The 18,237-nt window shown below is 45.9% G+C and overlaps 2 protein-coding genes across 7 annotated transcripts in view; one reads left to right on the top strand and one right to left on the bottom strand.

Moving 5' to 3' along the window:
* The window catches only part of GSAP (gamma-secretase activating protein), a 46,612-nt gene extending 44,337 nt beyond the window's left edge, over positions 1-2,275 (bottom strand). For both annotated transcript variants that reach the window (XM_057422558.1, XM_057422557.1), the window contains exon 1: positions 2,127-2,275. In XM_057422558.1, coding sequence (XP_057278541.1) covers positions 2,127-2,211 — 85 coding nt within the window. In that variant the 5' untranslated portion in view covers positions 2,212-2,275. The remainder of the gene's footprint in view (positions 1-2,126) is intronic.
* The window catches only part of CCDC146 (coiled-coil domain containing 146), a 123,080-nt gene extending 109,658 nt beyond the window's left edge, over positions 1-13,422 (top strand). For all 5 annotated transcript variants that reach the window (XM_057422550.1, XM_057422551.1, XM_057422552.1 and 2 more), the window contains one exon: positions 13,070-13,422. In XM_057422550.1, coding sequence (XP_057278533.1) covers positions 13,070-13,273 — 204 coding nt within the window. In that variant the 3' untranslated portion in view covers positions 13,274-13,422. The remainder of the gene's footprint in view (positions 1-13,069) is intronic.
* Positions 13,423-18,237: the final 4,815 nt, after the last annotated feature.

Below are 18,237 nucleotides of genomic sequence, written 5' to 3' on the forward strand. Positions count from 1 at the left end.
CAAGTTCAACACTATTTACTTTGCAGATATCACAAAGCGTTGATAGAAAGAAGACACGTGAAACTTAGTTTCACAAGCCTGATATTATAAACTAGCTTCTACAGCTTCTAATGATAAGAAAAAAGCTTTTTTACAAGTACTACCAGAAGGAAATAAATTCTGTATTTTGCTGTGAGAGGGCAACAAAAATCCTTAGTGCACATTTAACAACGCACCAAGTGTATACTTAACAAGGCATCACTGGTTTCAGATCGCTCAAAATACACTACAAGGTAGGGCTAGCTGGTGATGATTGAGAAAGGCTCAGATAACCATATGCTCAGCTCTCTTTTAGTGGAAACTTCCCAGAATTTAACCACCACCTCGAACTTTCAAGATGAGTACTAGAGTCTCCACACTTCTCTCTCATACAGTACTTTCTCAGAAGAGAATTTAGGTAGAGAACAAGGTCCATAAGACATCTCTGAGACCAACTGATGAAGGGCTGCAGAAGAACCAACCCAACCTGCCTGCCCAGCAAACAACTCTTATCAACATACTTGGAAGAATGCAGGGTTTGATTTCCTGAAAGCCATTACATGCAGCTCATACAAAAATAAGTGGAATAAAGAGAACAAGGCTGGTTTATTTCACTTGCTGCTCCCCTCTCTTCATCAGAGTTGCTCCCAGCTCCCATGCCATTAGAAACTCCCATATGCTGTCAAGGGCTTTCAAGTCCTCAGGAAAGAAAATTATAAATAACATCTGAAACCACTAGCACAAAGTACCATAACTCCTGAAAGTCACCTGCTCTCTGTGCACAGGTATTTAACATTTAAATGAAACTTTTCAAATTCCTACCTCCTACCTCCACATCCCTAATACAACAGCACTACACCAGAGAAAGAAGTCAGTATACATCCACAAAAGTTGAAACATAGTATAGCAATGCTGATATCTGATCAGATGCACCTTCCAGCCTCAGTTCTTCTGATTCTGCATTACAAGAGAAATTTACTGCACAAAAAGTTTGTATTACATTTTCAAAAGCTGAGTACAATTGCCCCATTCCCAAACACAGGTCAACACCACTCTGAGACCATGTTATAACAAATTCATAGGTTGACTCGAATGCATCACAGATGAACTGATAAATGTATAGGTCAACTGATAATGCATGAAGAATCTCAGAATTTTACCTCAAACCCCTTCAGTGCACCATTCAACAGCTTTCAGCAATTTAGTACACATGAAGTAATTTTTTACAGCTTTTGTAACTGATGGCTTGGTAAATTATTTTATAAAACAAAAGAATCTGACACTTTCTGGTCGACCTTTACCAAATTTTTATTACTATTTGATAACAGCCCCTCAACATGGGAGCAAGTTAAGCATTTTGAGTTAATTAAAAGCAACTAAAGGAGCAGAGGTTTCAAGTTCATCACACAGTGCATCGGCATCTATTCCTACTAAAGCAATTATCATTACAATAGGGTTTTTTTAGGCTAAGTTTTCTATCAGAACTAAGCCAGCTGCCCTGCAGATGAATGAGAACAAACAAAAGCAAAAAAAACACAGGGCCACAAATGACAGTGGGGGTCATCCTTTCTTTTTTCCCAAACACGTCATCAAGCCCCTGCTATGCGAACGATCACACGCTGTTGTGGCAGATAACACTTTACCTAATTTTAACTAATGCTCATTTACCACATAGAAAACAAGCGTCTGGGGGGTTTCTTTCCTGACAGAAAGGGGAGAAGTGTAGGAGGGAGCAATGCCAAAAGTCTTTGGGGGATGTGGGAACCCAAACGCCTGTGAAGCAGCAGCAGACAGGGGCTGTGGGGTGCAGCTGACGTGCAGAAGCGCTCTCGGATGAGGGCAGCTCCGTGAAGACATCGCACTTCCCCGCCTCAACTTCCCCCAGCCACCGGCGGAACTACCCCAGCGCACACTCAGCCCCGGTGCCGGCACAGCTCGCTGCTCTGGAGACCGGCCGGGGGAATGGATGAGGGGGTCAGCGGCAGCTCCCCTGCCCGGCTCCGGAGGGGGACACTCAGCCGCCGCTATTACCCCGAGCCCCCGCGGCCGGAGTCGCCGCGGCCCTGAGGAAGGCGCAGGCCCCCGGCCCTCCCTGGGGAGCGCGTTACCTAGAGCCGTGGCCCAGCCCCTCGCCGCCAGCCAGGGGACCACATCCCTCTGCAGATCAAACTCGGCTACCAGGTGAAGCAGCATGCCGCCTTCCTCTCGCCCCAGCCCACACGGGACGCAGGGCACCCACCAGCCTAGGAGAGCCCTACTGCCCCCAACTCCGGCCACCGGACCTCCCCACCCCACCGCACTATCTCTCCGGGACAGCCGCCGCCATGGGCCTGCCCGCTCGGGCCTCCTCGGCGCCCATTGGGAGCGGAGAGTGTCACTCAGCTGCCGGCGGCGCGGAGTGGCTGGACGCGCTCCCACCCCCCTCCGTCCCCCTCAGACAGGGGCGGGCGGACGCGCTGAGGGGTTCCGGCGGGGCAGATCCAGCTTTAGGGCCTGGTGCTGTTCCGCTTCTGAGGGGGAAGTGCCCCGGAACCTAGCCACCGGCACAGTGTGCGTGACATGTCGGGGGGCTTCAGGTGGACTCGAAAGGCGTCGTTTGCCTGTTGGCGCCCGGGCTTCTCTCGGGGCAAGCTGGAGGAAGGGGTGATGGTTTTTGAAGCTTCAGTCACGGAGACCGCAGAGTGCCTTAAAGAGTTACCTGCGGGTGAGGTATGTTGTCAAGCTTCAGCGCCCTGGTGTCTGTTGATCAGAAGGCCCCAGCTGTGAATGCTCCATCCCTAGCAGTGTTCAAGGCCAGGCTGGACGAAGCGTTGGGTGGCATGGTTTAGTTATGTGGTGTCCCTGCCCATGTCAGGGGAGTTGGAACTACATGATCTTAAGGTCCTTTCCAACCCTAAATAATCTATGATTCTATGATCTGTGACCTGCACGTTTCCCCCTGGAAGTGCTGTATGTTTTCAGGAATTCCGAACAGCATTCCCATTTTCTGAGATTGTGCACTCTGAAATGTGGAATAGGTCGAGTCTTTCAGTGCAAACTGCTTTGGCAGAGTTTAGAATGTCCTCTCAGGTTAGGCCAGACCTAATCCTGCTTTTCATCTGTCTACTAGAAAAGGAACTAAAGCGTAGTGTGATTTTAGGGAGTTTTGTAGTTGGTTGCTTGGTTGGTTTGGGGTCTGTTTTTTGTTTTTTTTTTAACCTTTTGAAAACACTTATCACACAGATAAGATGCTACTCCATGGCTATCTATAGCCTGCCTGTAATTACCATTTCCCTTCTGACATGTGCTGGCTGATGTCAGCCAGCTAAAAGTGGCATGAAAGTGGAGATGCTGTAAGAGCACACACCAAGCTAGACGTACGCCAAGTACAGAACAGCTTGAGCCTGCTCTAAAAGGTGATCCAGTACCAAGTTTTTTCCCTGTTATTGCTAAGCTTTGGAGCTATATAAAGATGAGATGAGAAACAGGTACGTCTGCAAAGTGCCGATGAAAGGCAAGTTGGTAATCAAATTGCAACGCAGACATATGGTATCTCTTAAACCAGATTGCCAACTTCTACGATTTTATCACAAGTTTCATAATCAGCATTCTAAAAGCTCCTTGGATCAAATGACTCTGCAAGAATTTCAGCTTATATTTTCACTGTTGTGAAATAAAGCTTGAAAATGCGACTGGAATATTTATTTCAAAGGCAAAAGCAGAAAACAGAGAAAAGGTCCCAAATGAATGCTTTCTTTAAGAGATGAGGTGGGGCTAATCCATGATTATGAGTATTTGGGAACGACAGAGCCGGAGAGGCAAGCAAAGGAGGGAAATGAAGCCAATGAAATGACTGATTCTTTAAGTATGTGCAGAGATTTTTCTTGTGGAGGAAGTCTCCTGTGTCCAGTACTATAGAGTACATTTAAGGCCAGGGTGAAGCCAACTGGCAGAATTTTTGCTTCTGCTATAAAGCAAAACAGAAATATGTAGATGTGTTACAGAGAGGCTGCCTGTAACAGCAGACTCCAAATGCAAAAGGAAAAGAAATAAATATAGCTGCCTAGTTTGATGGTCCTGCATTAAAACAAAACCCAAAAAAACTGTCACTGTTCTTTTGTTTCAAAATCAACCACGTCATAGAGTTCTTGAAAGAGAGCCCACATAACTGATAGATGAATTATTTTGTAATATTTACAGACCAAGAATCATACGACAATGCTGTTCTTCTAGAGTATCTTACATGATATGTGAAAGGCCTTTCAGACAGTAGGAGCTGCAGATAGTTAACCAGCTGGTTCTACTGTAGAGCTTAAGCTGGTTAACATGGTTAAAGGAAATTGTAAATGTTCTTTGTTGATGCGAGCTGGTGAGTAGGTACACAGGCAAGTTAGTGTAGAGGAGATTAATTCACTCTTGGCTTGTGCATAGGATCTGTTCTATAGTCCTTATTCAGCAAAGAACTGCAAGAGTTTGTAACGTTGCTAGAAGTGTTTGTACAAGACTTCACAGTCAGATGTGCAGTAGGAAAAACCTTTGAGGAAATAGTTAACAAAATTTCCTCTCAGACTGGGTTTTCACTGCAAACGATTCTTCATTATTTTTGTAGGCCTAATACATTTGTATTATCTCACTGAATTTTATAAATATGCTTTCTCAAGACTCCTGGTATAGAGTGGGACCTCAGCTCCAGTGCACCATCCCAGAAACTTGAAAGCTTCCTTGATGTTAGTCCCTGAAACTGAGCAATAGATATTCTCTCAGAAGTTTCCCTATCTTTTCAGTGAAAAGAAGGAAGTGGTAGCCTAACAGATTAAGAAATTTAAGAAACAGGAAGGGATGAGGTGATTTGTGATGACTGTCAAGGTTTAGAGATAGAGAAGAGCAACCACGTAGAGATGGGGAAATCAGTGCCAGCAGGAGCTGAAGGAACTGACAGGAGCAAGGAGACAGAACAGAAGAGAATGAGGAAGAAGGAATCTGGAAAGACAAGCAAAGGTTTATAACCTAGGTAGAACTAAGGTCAGTCTTCCCAGAATTGACATCAGGATTCTGGAGTTTCTCTGTTGTCTAGCAAATGATTTGAAATACACTATTTTCAGTGGCTTATTCATATAAAAAGACAAGATACTACTTTGGCCACTTTCTTTGGTTCAAGTGGTAAGGTTTCCTTGTGAGTATTAAAGGTCCAGCACTGCTGATGACCCTTGGGCTTGGCACTGTTACTCCATGGTATGATCATCTATGCTTTCTCAAAAAAACCACACAAAATTATATCTAAAAATGACAATTAAACTGCTTCTGGTTTAGATAACAGTCTTACTTGTATCTTGTTCCATTTCTGAAACGTAATCCATGCTGTGAACAAAATGAAAGGCAAATCTTGAGGAAAATTTGAATTGCTGAGGTGAGCAGCTCGAGAGAGGACGCCTCCAACACCGGAGCAGGGGGGAGATCAGCGTCCGGGAGCCTCGACTCAGGGCGGCGACGGAGCCTCAAGTCCTCGACAGGACCTGCCCGGGAGCCGGCAGCTCAGCTGGGGCGAACAGGGACTCACAGGGGGCGGAGCCAGGAGGGGCGGCACCAGCCCTGAGGGGGTAAAAACCTGCCCAGGGAGCGCGGCGAACAGGGCGGGTGGAGGCAGTGCGCGCGTGATGGTGAGCGCTCGCTGCATGAGCAGGGCCCGGTCTGGGAGCTCTGCTCTGGCTGCCCCGGCGGTGGCAGCGTAGGCACCCACACAGAGGAGATGAGAGGGGAGGCTGCAGTGCAGAGCTCGGAGTGTAGAGAGTGCCTGCACTGGTCTGGTGAGGGGAGGGTGCACAATGGGCAGGGCTGCACTCGGTGCTCCCTGGTAGAGGTCCTCCTGCGGCAGGGGCTGAGCTGCGGGACGCTGTCAATAGGCTGAAAGATGTCAGGGAAGCTGAGAGGAAGCAGGAATGCTTGCTCCCGGCCCGAACTGTGCAGGGGCCTCAAGCGTCCCCTCTAGCTCATGGAGGAAAGAAGGAGGCCGTTAACCCGGGCAGCTGGGAAACAACAACAACAACAACAACAACAACAACAACAAAAAAAAAAAGGAGGAAAAGGAGGAAGAGGACAATCAAAAGCAAGGGGCTTCCTCCTAAATCTGTTGTCCCCACGCAGAACCGCTTTGCTGTCCTGCAGGGGGCTAATGAGGAAACGCGCTCGCACCAGAAACAGCCGGCTGGTGCACTGGTAAAGATCTCTACTGGTGCTGCTAGGAAAAAGCAGCGGGTCGTAGTAGTAGGGGACTCTGCTTTGAAAGGGGCAGAAGCACTCATCTGTCAGCCTGACCCAGTCTCAAGGGAGGTGTGTTGCCTACCAGGGGCATGGATGTAGCAGAGGGGCTGCCTGCTCTAGTAAGTCCCTTGGACTATTACCCACTTCTAGTGATCCATGTGGGTGCTAGGGATATAGATAGCAGTAGCCTGGGGAGCATAAAGAAGGACTACAGAGCCCTGGGAGAAGTGGTTAGGGGCTCTGGAGCTCAGATAGTCTTTTCGTCAATTCTCCAGGATACAGGGGAGGACCTAAAAAAAGCTAGGAGGATTGGCCAGGTTAATAAATGGTTAGAAGGGTGGTGCCATAGTCAGGGGTTGGGTGCCTTGAACATGGGACCCAAGTTTATAGGCCAGGTCTACTGGGGGCTGGTGGAGCTGCTCCGATAAAGAAAGGGAAGAGGGGTTTTGTTAGGAGGCTTGCCAGACTGGTCAAGGATGCTTTAAACTAGATGTGTTGGGGGAGGGGTCATCGTTCCATCCCAACACCCAGTCAGTTGCCAGCACCTATAATAAATGCTCAGAGCAATGTAGAGGTGTTCCAGCCACTCCAGGCAATGAGCTGGCTTCATTTGGAGCTCGGCTCAGATGCCTCTATACAAACGCCCATAGCTTGGGGAGCAAACAAGAGGGATTAGAGATGTGTGCATGTCTACGGGGGTATGATATAATAGGCATTGCAGAAACATGGTGGGATGGCTCCTATGACTGCAGTGTTGGAATGGAAGGTTACAGGCTTTTTAGAAAAGACAGGCCCAGCAGGCAGGGAGAGGGAGTTGCCCTTTATGTTAGGGATAGGCTGGAGAGTATGGAACTCTGTCTGGGGAGAGGTGAGCAGTTAACAGAGAATTTGTGGGTCAGGGTTAAAGGGAGAACAGTGATGGGAGACATTACTGTGGAGATCTGTTACAGACCGCCTGATCAAGAGGAACCTGTGGATGAAGCACTCCATAGACAGATAGGAAAAGCCTCACGCTCGCAGGCCCTTGTTCTCATGGGTGACTTCAACCACCTTGACATCTGTTGGAAGGACGGTATGGCCTGGCACAAGCAATCCAGGAGGTTCCTCGATTGTGTGGAAGAGACAGCTTCCTTTTGCAAGTAATAGAGGAGCCGACAAGGAGAGGTGCCATGCTTGACCTCGTGCTCACCAACAGGGAAGGGCTCATTGGAAGTGTGATGCTCCAGGGCAGCCTTGGATTCAGCGATCATGAGAGGTTGAATTCGAGATCCTCAGGACAGAGAAGAGCATGTAGCAAGCTCACTGACCTGGACTTCAGGAGAGCAGACTTTGGCCTCTTCAGGAACCTGCTTAGTAAGGTTCCATGGGATATAGCACTAGAGGGCAGGGGGGCCCAAGGCTGTTGGTTGATATTCAAGGATCACCTGCTGCAAGCTCAGGAGTGTTGCATCCCAACCAGAAGGAAGTGCAGCAGGAGGGCCAGGAGACCTCCTTGGATGGATAAGGAGCTGCTGAGGAAAATTCAAAGGAAAAAAGAGGTTTATAAAAGGTGGAAGCAAGGACAGGCGGCCTGGGAAGAATACAGGGTTGTTGTCCAGAAAGCTAGGGCCCAGGTTAGGAAAGCTAAAGCCCAGTTAGAATTAAACTTGGCTAAGGATGTTAAGGATAACAGGAAGGGATTCTGTAGGTACGTAGCAAATAAAAAACAGACTAGGGACAATGTAGGCCCCCTCCGGAAGCTATTGGGAGAGCTGGCTACCCTGGATTTGGAGAAGGCTGAGGTTCTGAATGATTTCTTTGCCTCAGTCTTCACTGGCAAAGGCTCCGACCACACCAAACAAGTCTTGGAAGGCAGACAGAGGGACTGTGAGAATGAAGATGTTGGGCCCACTGTAGGAGAGTATCTGGTTTGACACCATATTAAAAATCTGAACAAGTCCATGGGTACTGATGAAATCCATCCACAGGTCCTGAAGGAGCTGGTGAATGAAGTTGCTAAGCCACTGGCCATCATATTTGAAAAATCATGGCAGTCAGGTGAAGTTCCTGACGACTGGAAAAAGGGAAATATAACCCCCATTTTCAAGAAGGGGAAAATGTATGACCTGGGGAATTATAGACCAGTCAGTCTCACCTCTGTGCCTGGCAAAAGCTTGGAGCAGATTCTCCTGGAAGGCATGCTAAGGCACATGAAAAACAACAAGGTGCTTGGTGACAGCCAGCATGGCTTCACTAAGGGGAAATCCTGCCTGACCAATTTGGTGGCCTTCTATGACGGGGCTAGAGAAATGATGGACAGGGGTAGAGCAGTTGATGTCATCTACCTGGACTTGTGCAAAGCATTCGACACTGTCCCGCACGACTTCCTTGTCTCTAAATTGGAGAGACATCAATTTGATGGATGGAGCACTCGGTGGATAAAGAACTGGCTGGATGGCCACACACAAAGAGTTGTGGTCAATGGCTCAATGTCCGGCTGGAGACCAGTAATGAGTGGTGTCCCTCAGGGATCGGTGTTGGGATTGGTCTTGTTCAACATCTTTGTCGCTGACATGGACAGTGGGATTGAGTGCACCCTCAGCAAGTTTGCCGATGACACCAAGCTGTGTGGTTCGGTTGATACGCTGGAGGAAGGAATGCCATCCAGAGGGACCTTGACACGTTTGTGAGGTGGGCTGATGCCAACCTCATGAAGTTTAACCATGCCAAGTGCAAGGTCCTACACCTGGGTTGGAGCAATCCCAGGCACAGCTACAGGTTGGGCAGAGCAGCCCTGTGGAGAAGGACTTGGGGTGTTGGTTGATGAGAAAATGAACATGAGCTGGCTTCAGTGTGTGCTTACAGCCCAGAAAGCCAACCGTATCCTGGGCTGCATCAAAAGGAGCGTGACCAGCAGGTCGAAGGAGGTGATCCTGCCCTTCTACTCTGCTCTCATGAGACCTCACCTGGAGTATTGTGTGTGGTTCTGGTGTCCTCAACATAAAAAGGACATGGAACTGCTGGAACAAGTCCAGAGGAGGGCCACGAGGATGATCAGGGGACTGGAGCACCTCCCGTATGAAGACAGGCTGAAAAGTTGGGGCTGTTCAGCCTGGAGAAGAGAAGGCTGCGTGGAGACCTCCTAGCAGCCTTCCAGGGGGCCTATAGGGATGCTGGGGAGGGACTCTTCATTAGGGACTGTAGTGACAGGACAAGGGGTAACAGGTTCAAACTTGAACAGGGGAAGTTTAGATTGGATATAAGGAAGAAATTCTTTCCTGTTAGGGTGGTGAGGCACTGGAATGAGTTGCCCAGGGAAGCTGTGAATGCTCCTTCCCTGGCAGTGTTCAAGGCTGGATTGGATAGAGCCTTGGGTGAGATGGTTTAGTGTGAGGTGTCCCTGCCCATGGCAGGGGGGTTGGAACTTGATGATCTTAAGGTCCTTTCCAACCCTAACTATTCTATGATTCTATGATTCTAAAATGGACTGTATACTACAAGATGAATGATATTTCAAAGAGAACTAGTTAATTTTGTATACACAGTTCTTTTTTGGCAATTTCTTATTTTGAGAGCTTAACTTACAGTCATGATTTATTTTAGAAAATACATATATCTGCATTATGTTGCCAAAAATATATTTAAGAGAAAACAGATGGTTTGCCTGCCTGTGTGTGTGTTTATGAAGTACACAGGAAATACTTCCAATCAAATAAATAAGCTTCACAGTAAATGGAGAAAGTTATGCCGTTTCTGAATTGATTAACCTTAGCAGTCAGAATTTTTGAATTATCACTGGAAAAATCAAAAATGCTGACAATTGATGTCAGCATTAACCTTAAAATGAAGGTCAAGAGTGTATGCAAGGTAGCCCATATCTAAGAAACAGACAATCACAGATTTGTGGCTGTGCAGTCTTATATTTAAGGAACGCGCAAACGACCTCGCATGCGAAATTGTAATGCCTTGGAGAAAACTTCATCCACTGCTGGTCTTCCTCCTACAGGATACCACAAAGTGTTTGCTACAGCTGCTATCACCTGAATAGCACCTAATGCTTTGAAGTGAGATGGGGTTTCTTCTTTCCCTTCCTATGTTCCTACTGTTATCTGCTGGTTTTATTTTCTCACTTCTACCTTTAATCTCTTTTTCCTTCACAACTGTAAAAGTTAATTCACAGGTCTAGAGTTTATTATGTAAAATTCATTATTCCCTGAGCTGTCCATCTGGCTGTGCCCATTAGAGACCGTATCTACAGAGATCCAGGTTGAATTCCTAGAAGCACAACACATTCCTCGGAAACCACAAAGCTGACTCATTCAGAGTACTTCAAGTAATAACTCAGTACAGTTTATTCTGCCACTTCAACCCTGATACATAAAAGCTTGATGCAAAAGCCATAAGTATCTAAAAACACCATTAGGCTTTCTTCAGCAGGCTCTGAATTAAGACAGAGGGCCTGATGTAGTCTTGATAGCATCTGGAAGCTTTGCTAAATGGAGAAAGAAGCTCTTGGTTTAAAAAAAAAAAAAACAACCACAAAACAACCTGAATTCTTATCTCTGCCAAGTGAAATTAATGTTATAATCCATTTCTGACTCTTGCTTCCTTTTGCTTGCACCATGAAACCAAATTGTGATTTTCACTTTTTATTTATACTCGGTTTCCTTTTCTGATCATCATGCTCGGTTAGTTTGGATTACAAGAGCCAGGCTGACACTGTGTGCAGGCACAGGGGTTGATCCTGATGCAGCAACCTCCAGGACAGGGATGTGAAACTAAAGCTCCTAGAAAAAAGTGACAGATTAAAGGTTTCCTTTTTTTAATCAGGAATCTGTTCTTGCCTTCACTCTCCCTCGAATTTTTAGCCGGAGTGAGTCACAGTCAGGTAAATCACCAGAAGTTGTAGCAGCCCTGCTGATAACACTGCAATCAGCATCAGCATTTTTTTTCCTACTAACAACAATTTTTTCTGCTGATTGTGTGCCCACCATCCCTTTTCAAACAGTTCATGTGACAGGAATGACAAAATCACACCAAGAAACAAGCATGGGGCTGATGAGGGATTGCCCCCTGTCCTGGCATTGACGAGTCTAACATACCTTTCAGCTCTCTCAAGCAGAACAAAGCTTCTTTCATGGAAAAAAAATATACAAAGCCATAAATCATCAACGTGTTCCACATGAGGAAATTATACTTGAGACTTCGTATGAAGAATGAATATCTGAAATAATTATTTAAACGCGTGACAGCCTGGCAAACAGCTCATGACTACTTTGGGAAGTACTGCTTACTGAAGGCAACCTCTTTTCCCTCCATTCCAGCAACAGAGGGTTTATTGTCATCATGTCTAGACAGTTGTTTCCTTGAAGAATGTTTTCAGCCAGTAAAACACAAAACATATAAATAAATTGTTGTCCTCAAGGAGGTGGCTGGTATGTTTATTAAACCCTCTAGGAAACACAAGTAAGATGCAATTAGAAATATGCTGGCAGTAAAAATAAAGGCTGTGATTCACGGTTGGTGGAATAAAATACCTTCATTTCAATGTGTGAGAATAACGTTTTTTTTTCAGTGTCTTTAATCACAGAATATCAAAATAAATCATAGTAGTTTCACTGAAGTCAGTCAGCATCCGTTACAGATGCCAGTGCTTCACGGACGTGCTTTGCTATGCTTTGTTTAATAATTAATCATAAGAAATAGTCTTTTAACTACCAAGGAAAAAAATCCATCTTGCTATTCATACTCATACGGAACAGCACCTTCGCTGTTTAAATAGCTTCATTGAAGTCAATAACATGCTCAAGCCAGTAAAGCATTTCAACTCAATGAGGCTTCTGAAACAATTAAGATATTCCTCAAAGCCAGGGAGGGAAGAGAATGGGACCTAGTGAAGTCCCTGACTGTCATCCAAGTGGCCTTTTTGTTTCCGCTGGTTGTCCCTCAGTGGCCCAGGCTCTGAGGCTCCTTTGTTCTTTCCACAGACTAAACCCTGCTAGCGCTGATGAAAGCTCTGTGAGCGCACACTGTCTCAACAGCTGCTGAAGGAGCTCTTTGCTCTGCATTTATACTTCCAGCTACAGCCTCATTAGGACTCATCAGTAGTGTTTAGAGACTTGCTCTTTTTTCCTTTGTGATCTTTCAGTTTTGACTTAATTTTGCATTGCAAGAGAACGGTGTCAGTACACTGCAAAAGGCTGGCAATTCGTTTGGGAACAGGTATAATAATGCATTTATGAGCAGATCGGTTCAAATTTCTTTCACTTTTTAGATGTCTTTTCATTGGGGAAATTAGCTGTACGACTCATTTAGTTATCACTGCAAGGGACCTGAAAGGTGCACAAAGCTGGGAGAGGAGCACACTGTGCATACACTAACAAGAACCTGAACTCGCACAGAAGTGCTGCAGTAAAACTGGGTTTAGGATTATTGTCATTAACTCTGTCATTAACACTTCTCATGCTATGATTCGGTTTCCTTTCAGTGCTGTGGATACAGCAGTAACTGTATGCAGGTATGTCAGTGTAAATAAAGCCATTTTGAAGCACCAAAACTACCATCTTGTTCCCAAGATGTTCTGTGACACTCCCTACAAGTTTTAACAATCTGTTTTCTTCACAAATAACAAAAGCATTAAAGGCTCAAACTGCTTAGTATTTGAAAGGACAAACTCACATCTACATAGTCAGTAACTCATGCTTTTCTTCCAGTCCCCCTCTGGGCATCCTGGTTTGCTAAGGATTAGACAAGGCACTTCCTCTGTGAGGCATCCTGTACACTGGCTGAAGAGAGCACCGCAGTGTAAAGTACATAACCCCTGTTTGTTCCACAGCGCGCTGCAGAAGAGGGACAAGCCGCAGCACCCGGCTACATCCGCACAACAGCCGAGCCACGGCCCACCGCCTACATCCCCGATGACGAACACAGCCTCCCGCTGCCGCGGCCCTATGGTGCTCTGGCTCCCTTCAAACCAACTGAGCCTGGGGCAAACAGGAGGCATTTCAGGAAACCTGTGGTGAAGCCAATCCAAGTCTGAACAGGCAGCACCTGAGGCAGCAGAGACCATGGCTGGCTGCTGCATCTCAAGGGTCAACAGCATTTGCACTACACTGAAAGCATGTCTGTTGTCATTCAGCCAAATTGAATACTGACCACAAAGTAGCTGTTAATGTCAAAAGCACAGTGACTCCATGCCGTGGTTTAAACCGTGTCGGCAAGTCAGCCACACAGTCCGCTTCCTCACTCCCCCCACCTCTCTCCAACACCACCACCACCCCCCTCCCACCCCCGCTCCCGGAGGGACGGGGAGGAGAATCGAAAGAGCGTAACTCCCACGGGTTGAGATAAGAACAGTCCAGTAACTAAGGTATAACACAAACCACTGCTGCCGCCACCAATAATAATGATGAGGGAAATAACAAGGGAAGAGAATACAATACCAACCTGTCGATACCAAGCCTGACCAAACAGTGAGCCAGCCCTTCTGGGTAACTCTTAGTTACATCCTGGGCATGACATGCTGTGGTATGGAATACCTCTTTGGTTAGTTTGGGTCAGGTGTCCTGTCTCTGCTTCCTCCTGGCTTCCCCTCCTCCCTGGCAGAGCATGAGACTCAGAAAGTCCTTGGTCAGACTAAACATTACTGAGCAACACTAAAAACATCGGTGTTATCAGTGCTGTTCCCAGGCTGAAAGTCAAAAACCCAGCACTGCACCTGCTACTAAGAAGGAGAAAAATGACTGCTACTGCTGAACCCAGGACAGTATCCACCCCTTATTCCATACCATTCACATCATGCCCAGATCCCACATTTTCCATATACCATCGCTCTTACATGTGTAGATATATACATACACACACACAGACACAGAGAGAGAGAGATCATTCCTTAGTGCATGGACCAATCCCTATAAAGCTGCTGAGTCCATTCGGTCCATGATGTCAGGTTCCATGCCTTGTGACAGTCTTTCGGGGCAAGAGAGGCTGTGTGCAGTGTTTGATGGTTGCCTGCTGATGCTGATCATTCCTTTGCTGCAGAACTCGTCTGGTTCTATCAAAGTTCATTCTCTGTTGGGATGATGGTCGGAGGGAAGTCAGAGCCAGTTGGTGGTGACCTGAAGGCATCTAGTTGGTGCACTATAAAAGTATTACACAGCAGGCAACAGCATACAATTGAGTTCATTGGCTGTTTTCCCCTAAAATCAAATCCCCTTGAGGTACACATCGGACTTCCCCATCTTCCCACATTACCCACCAAGTATATCCGGGTCCCTGAGCAAAAGCAATCCCACGAGTGGGTTTGCCTTTACCTGAAGCAGGAATGACCCAGACTGTCTTCCCTAGCAAATTCTTTAGGTGCACCACAGGAACGTTATCCCCTTCTACAGCATGTAAATGTTTCGACTGGGCTGGGCCAGCCCTGTTGGCAGATCCTCTGGTGTTGACCAACCAGGTGGCTTTTGGTAAATGTGTATCTCAGTGTTTGAAAGTCCCACCACCCATTGCTCTCAGTGTAGTTTTTAACAGCCCATTGTACCGGACGATATTTCCAGAGGGATATGATATACCCACTCAATGCCATGCTCTTTGGCCCAAGCATCTATAAGGCTGTTCTGGAAATGAGTCCCGTTGTCTGACTCAGTTCTCTCTGGGGTGCCATGTCACCACAAAATCTGTTTCTGAAGGCCCAGGATAGTGTTCCGGGCAGTGGCATGGGGCACACCGTATGTTTCCAGCCACCCGGTGGTTGCTTCCACCATGGTAAGCACATGGCGCTTGCCTCGGCGGGTTGGTGGCAGTGTGATATAGTCAATCTGCCAGGCCTCCCCATATTTATACTTCAACCATCGTCCTCCATACCAAAGAGGCTTTAACCGCTTGGCTTGTTTAATTGCAGCACATGTTTCACACTCATGAATAACCTGGGCAATAGTGTCCATTGTTAAGTCCACCCCTCGGTCACGGGCCCATCTATATGTTGCATCTCTGCCCTGATGGCCTGAAGTGTCATGGGCCCACCGGGCCAGAAATAATTCACCTTTATGTTGCAAATCTAAGTCCATCTGAGCCACTTCAATCTTAGCCACTTTATCCACTTGTTGGTTATTCTGGTGTTCCTCAGTGGCCCGACTCTTGGGTACATGGGCATCTACATGACGTACCTTCACCACCAGGTTCTGCACCCTGGCAGCAATATCTTTCCACAGTGCAGCAGCCCAGATGGGTTTACCTCTGCGTTGCCAGTTGCTCTGCTTCCATTGCTTCAACCACCCCCACAGGGCATTTGCCACCATCCATGAGTCAGTATAGAGATAAAGTACTGGCCACTTTTCTCGTTCAGCAATGTCCAGGGCCAGCTGGATGGCTTTCACCTCGGCAAATTGACTCGATTCACCCTCTCCTTCAGCAGTTTCTGCAACTTGTCGTCCAGGACTCCATACAGCTGCCTTCCATCTCCGATGCTTTCCCACAAAACGGCAAGAGCCATCAGTAAACAAGGCATACTGCTTTTCACTTTCTGACAGTTTATTATATGGTGGGGCCTCTTCAGCACGCATCACCTCCTCCTTTGGTGACATTCCAAAATCTTTGCCCTCTGGCCAGTCCATGATGACTTCTAGAATGCCTGGATGACTGGGATTTCCTATTTGAGCTCATTGTGTAGTTTAATGCAGCCCACTTACTCCAAGTAGCATCGGTTGCATGGTGTGTAGAGGAGACCCTGCCTTTGAACATCCAGCCCAGCACGGGCAACTGGGGTGCCAGGAGGAGCTGTGCTTCAGTGCCAATCACTTCTGAAGCAGCTCGAACCCCTTCATAGGCTGCCAGTATCTCTTTCTCAGTTGGGGTATAGCTGGGCACAAATCATGTGCAATGTAATATGGAAGGGAGCCCTGAGCGTGATTGTCGGAAGGATGGTTCCAAACTTCCTTCTCTTCTCATTTTTCCCTCCCTACCCTCATCCCCAGGTCATCCGGCCCCTTTATTTGTCAGATGGGCTGCACATCTGACATCCCTGTCATCCAACTCTGCTGCTAACCCACTAAAATCTATTTACTTTTATTTTAATGGCTTAATTTTCTGTCAGGCTATGAAGGTGTCTCTGGTCACAGAAGGACTTTACAAGTGCCGCAGCCATTGCAAAGAGAAGTGGTGGTAGCGTGCAGTTGGCAGCAGGGAGGGAAACAGAAGAACAGAAGACCTTCCTGTATTGGTAGCAGTGAAGTGTTAGGACTGTGTGGCTTATTCAGAGCCTTTGCCAAGCACTTTCCTCTACCTCCCAAGTTGAAAGAAGCAATCATTTTTGCCCAGCATGGCTCTGGTCTGTTGCCCAGCCGCTGCTTTTTCTCTTGAGGGGAAAAGGAGGTGATGGGAGGGGCTGGTTTCAGTAGTAAGGGCTACCTGTCAAGTTTACTGAACCCTTAAGTCAACAAAATAAAGATACTCTACAGAACTGGGAACAAATAACTCATGCTGGGCCTTGGGGAGACAGCTTTTCTTGGAGTTAGTGCTTAGTTAGGCCAGTTTAAGCTTGTGCCAAACTACAGCCTTAGGATGGGGTTAATTGTCCACGGAGGCAACTGCTTCTCTCAGCTTACAGTAAAAGGAGTCTAGGTACCAGCTCTTGGCTGATGTAAATCAGGCTAGTAAATCCCATTCTTAGTATCCTTGGCCTGATTTCCCATTTCCACCAGGATCAATAGAAAACACTAGTTTTTAATACCTTATTTGTATGCAGTAACAACCATTCCTTTGATACAGTGAAGCACTTTAAATAAATTCAAATTACTCTCTCAAAATCTGAATAAATTCCCCTGGAACATCCTAAAAATATCTTTTATTTATTATATGTGTTGGTTCCAAACAAATGTCACATTAATAAGCAGAGGGGCTTGGGTAGGTGTACATCATTAGTCACGCAGTGGTTTCTTTTTCCAAAATAATTCCAGAATTCAATCTGACCTCTTTTAACAATGAACTATTTATAGGATTCATAAGGGCCTTATCCGCCAACCCTGACTCAGCCAAAACTCACCACTGACCTTGACCTCCTCTAGCCTATTCTTATGGCCTTACTCATGTGGGGAGCTTTCATTCACTGACCTGACTTGGGGAGGGTATTCTCATGAGTATGATTTTGCAGGCTTGGTTCCCAGCACAGTGGGACTTGGTAAATGTCACAGAATCAAGTCATATATTCATATATTATTTTTACAATGTTATAAATACAAAACCAAGGGAAAAATATGCAGCTAAGTTCTGCTTCCAGTACCAAAGCAACAAACTGAGTGTAATTACATGTTTACAGCAACAAATGAAATCACTGAGTTCTCTTTATTTTGCAAGAAAATGCATATAGTTTTAGAATAAAGCAGTCACTGAATTTCTGAATCATAACAATTATTAATAAATAAAGTAGTTGTTTTTTTCTCAACAACATACCATTGTGTTTAAGTAGAATATTGTTGTGGTGTTAGGTGATTACACCAGCACAGTATGACAGTGGTAATTTTTTCCTTCATTTTTTGCATCTCCTTCTGTAACAAATAAAAAACTCTATAATTAGTGTTAATGTCCCTAGTAATTTTCTGTTTTTCATTCTGATGTGGGATGATACTTTTTTTGCAAGCTAATATATTGTCATTAGTGAAGATGGGTAACAAAATGTGCTATCAAAAACCCACTCTTAGCAGTATACTATCTTTCAGTTTGTTTGAAGTTTTCCAATTATAAGGTTGTAAGTAGGTATACTTGGTGTGTCTTCTTTCCAAAATGTACTGTGTTACATATCTCTTTCATTTCCCTTCTTATTTTCTCACTTTAAAGTGAAAGAGTGCAACTCTTTAGGTGCTTTTTCTTAAGTTCCCAATGCTTTTTTTGTTCCCATCTAAACCACTTCTTTTTATTTCCTTGTATTTTATTGTACATGGTGAATGTGTATTATATACTTGAATCATTAGTATATTATATGGTGGTCCTTTGTACCTCCTGTATTTGATT

This window comes from Pezoporus wallicus, unplaced genomic scaffold, assembly GCF_028554395.1.
Source record: "Pezoporus wallicus isolate ANWC-B61680 ecotype Strahan unplaced genomic scaffold, APGP_CSIRO_Pwel_v1 contig_3058, whole genome shotgun sequence".
NCBI lineage: Eukaryota > Metazoa > Chordata > Aves > Psittaciformes > Psittacidae > Pezoporus > Pezoporus wallicus.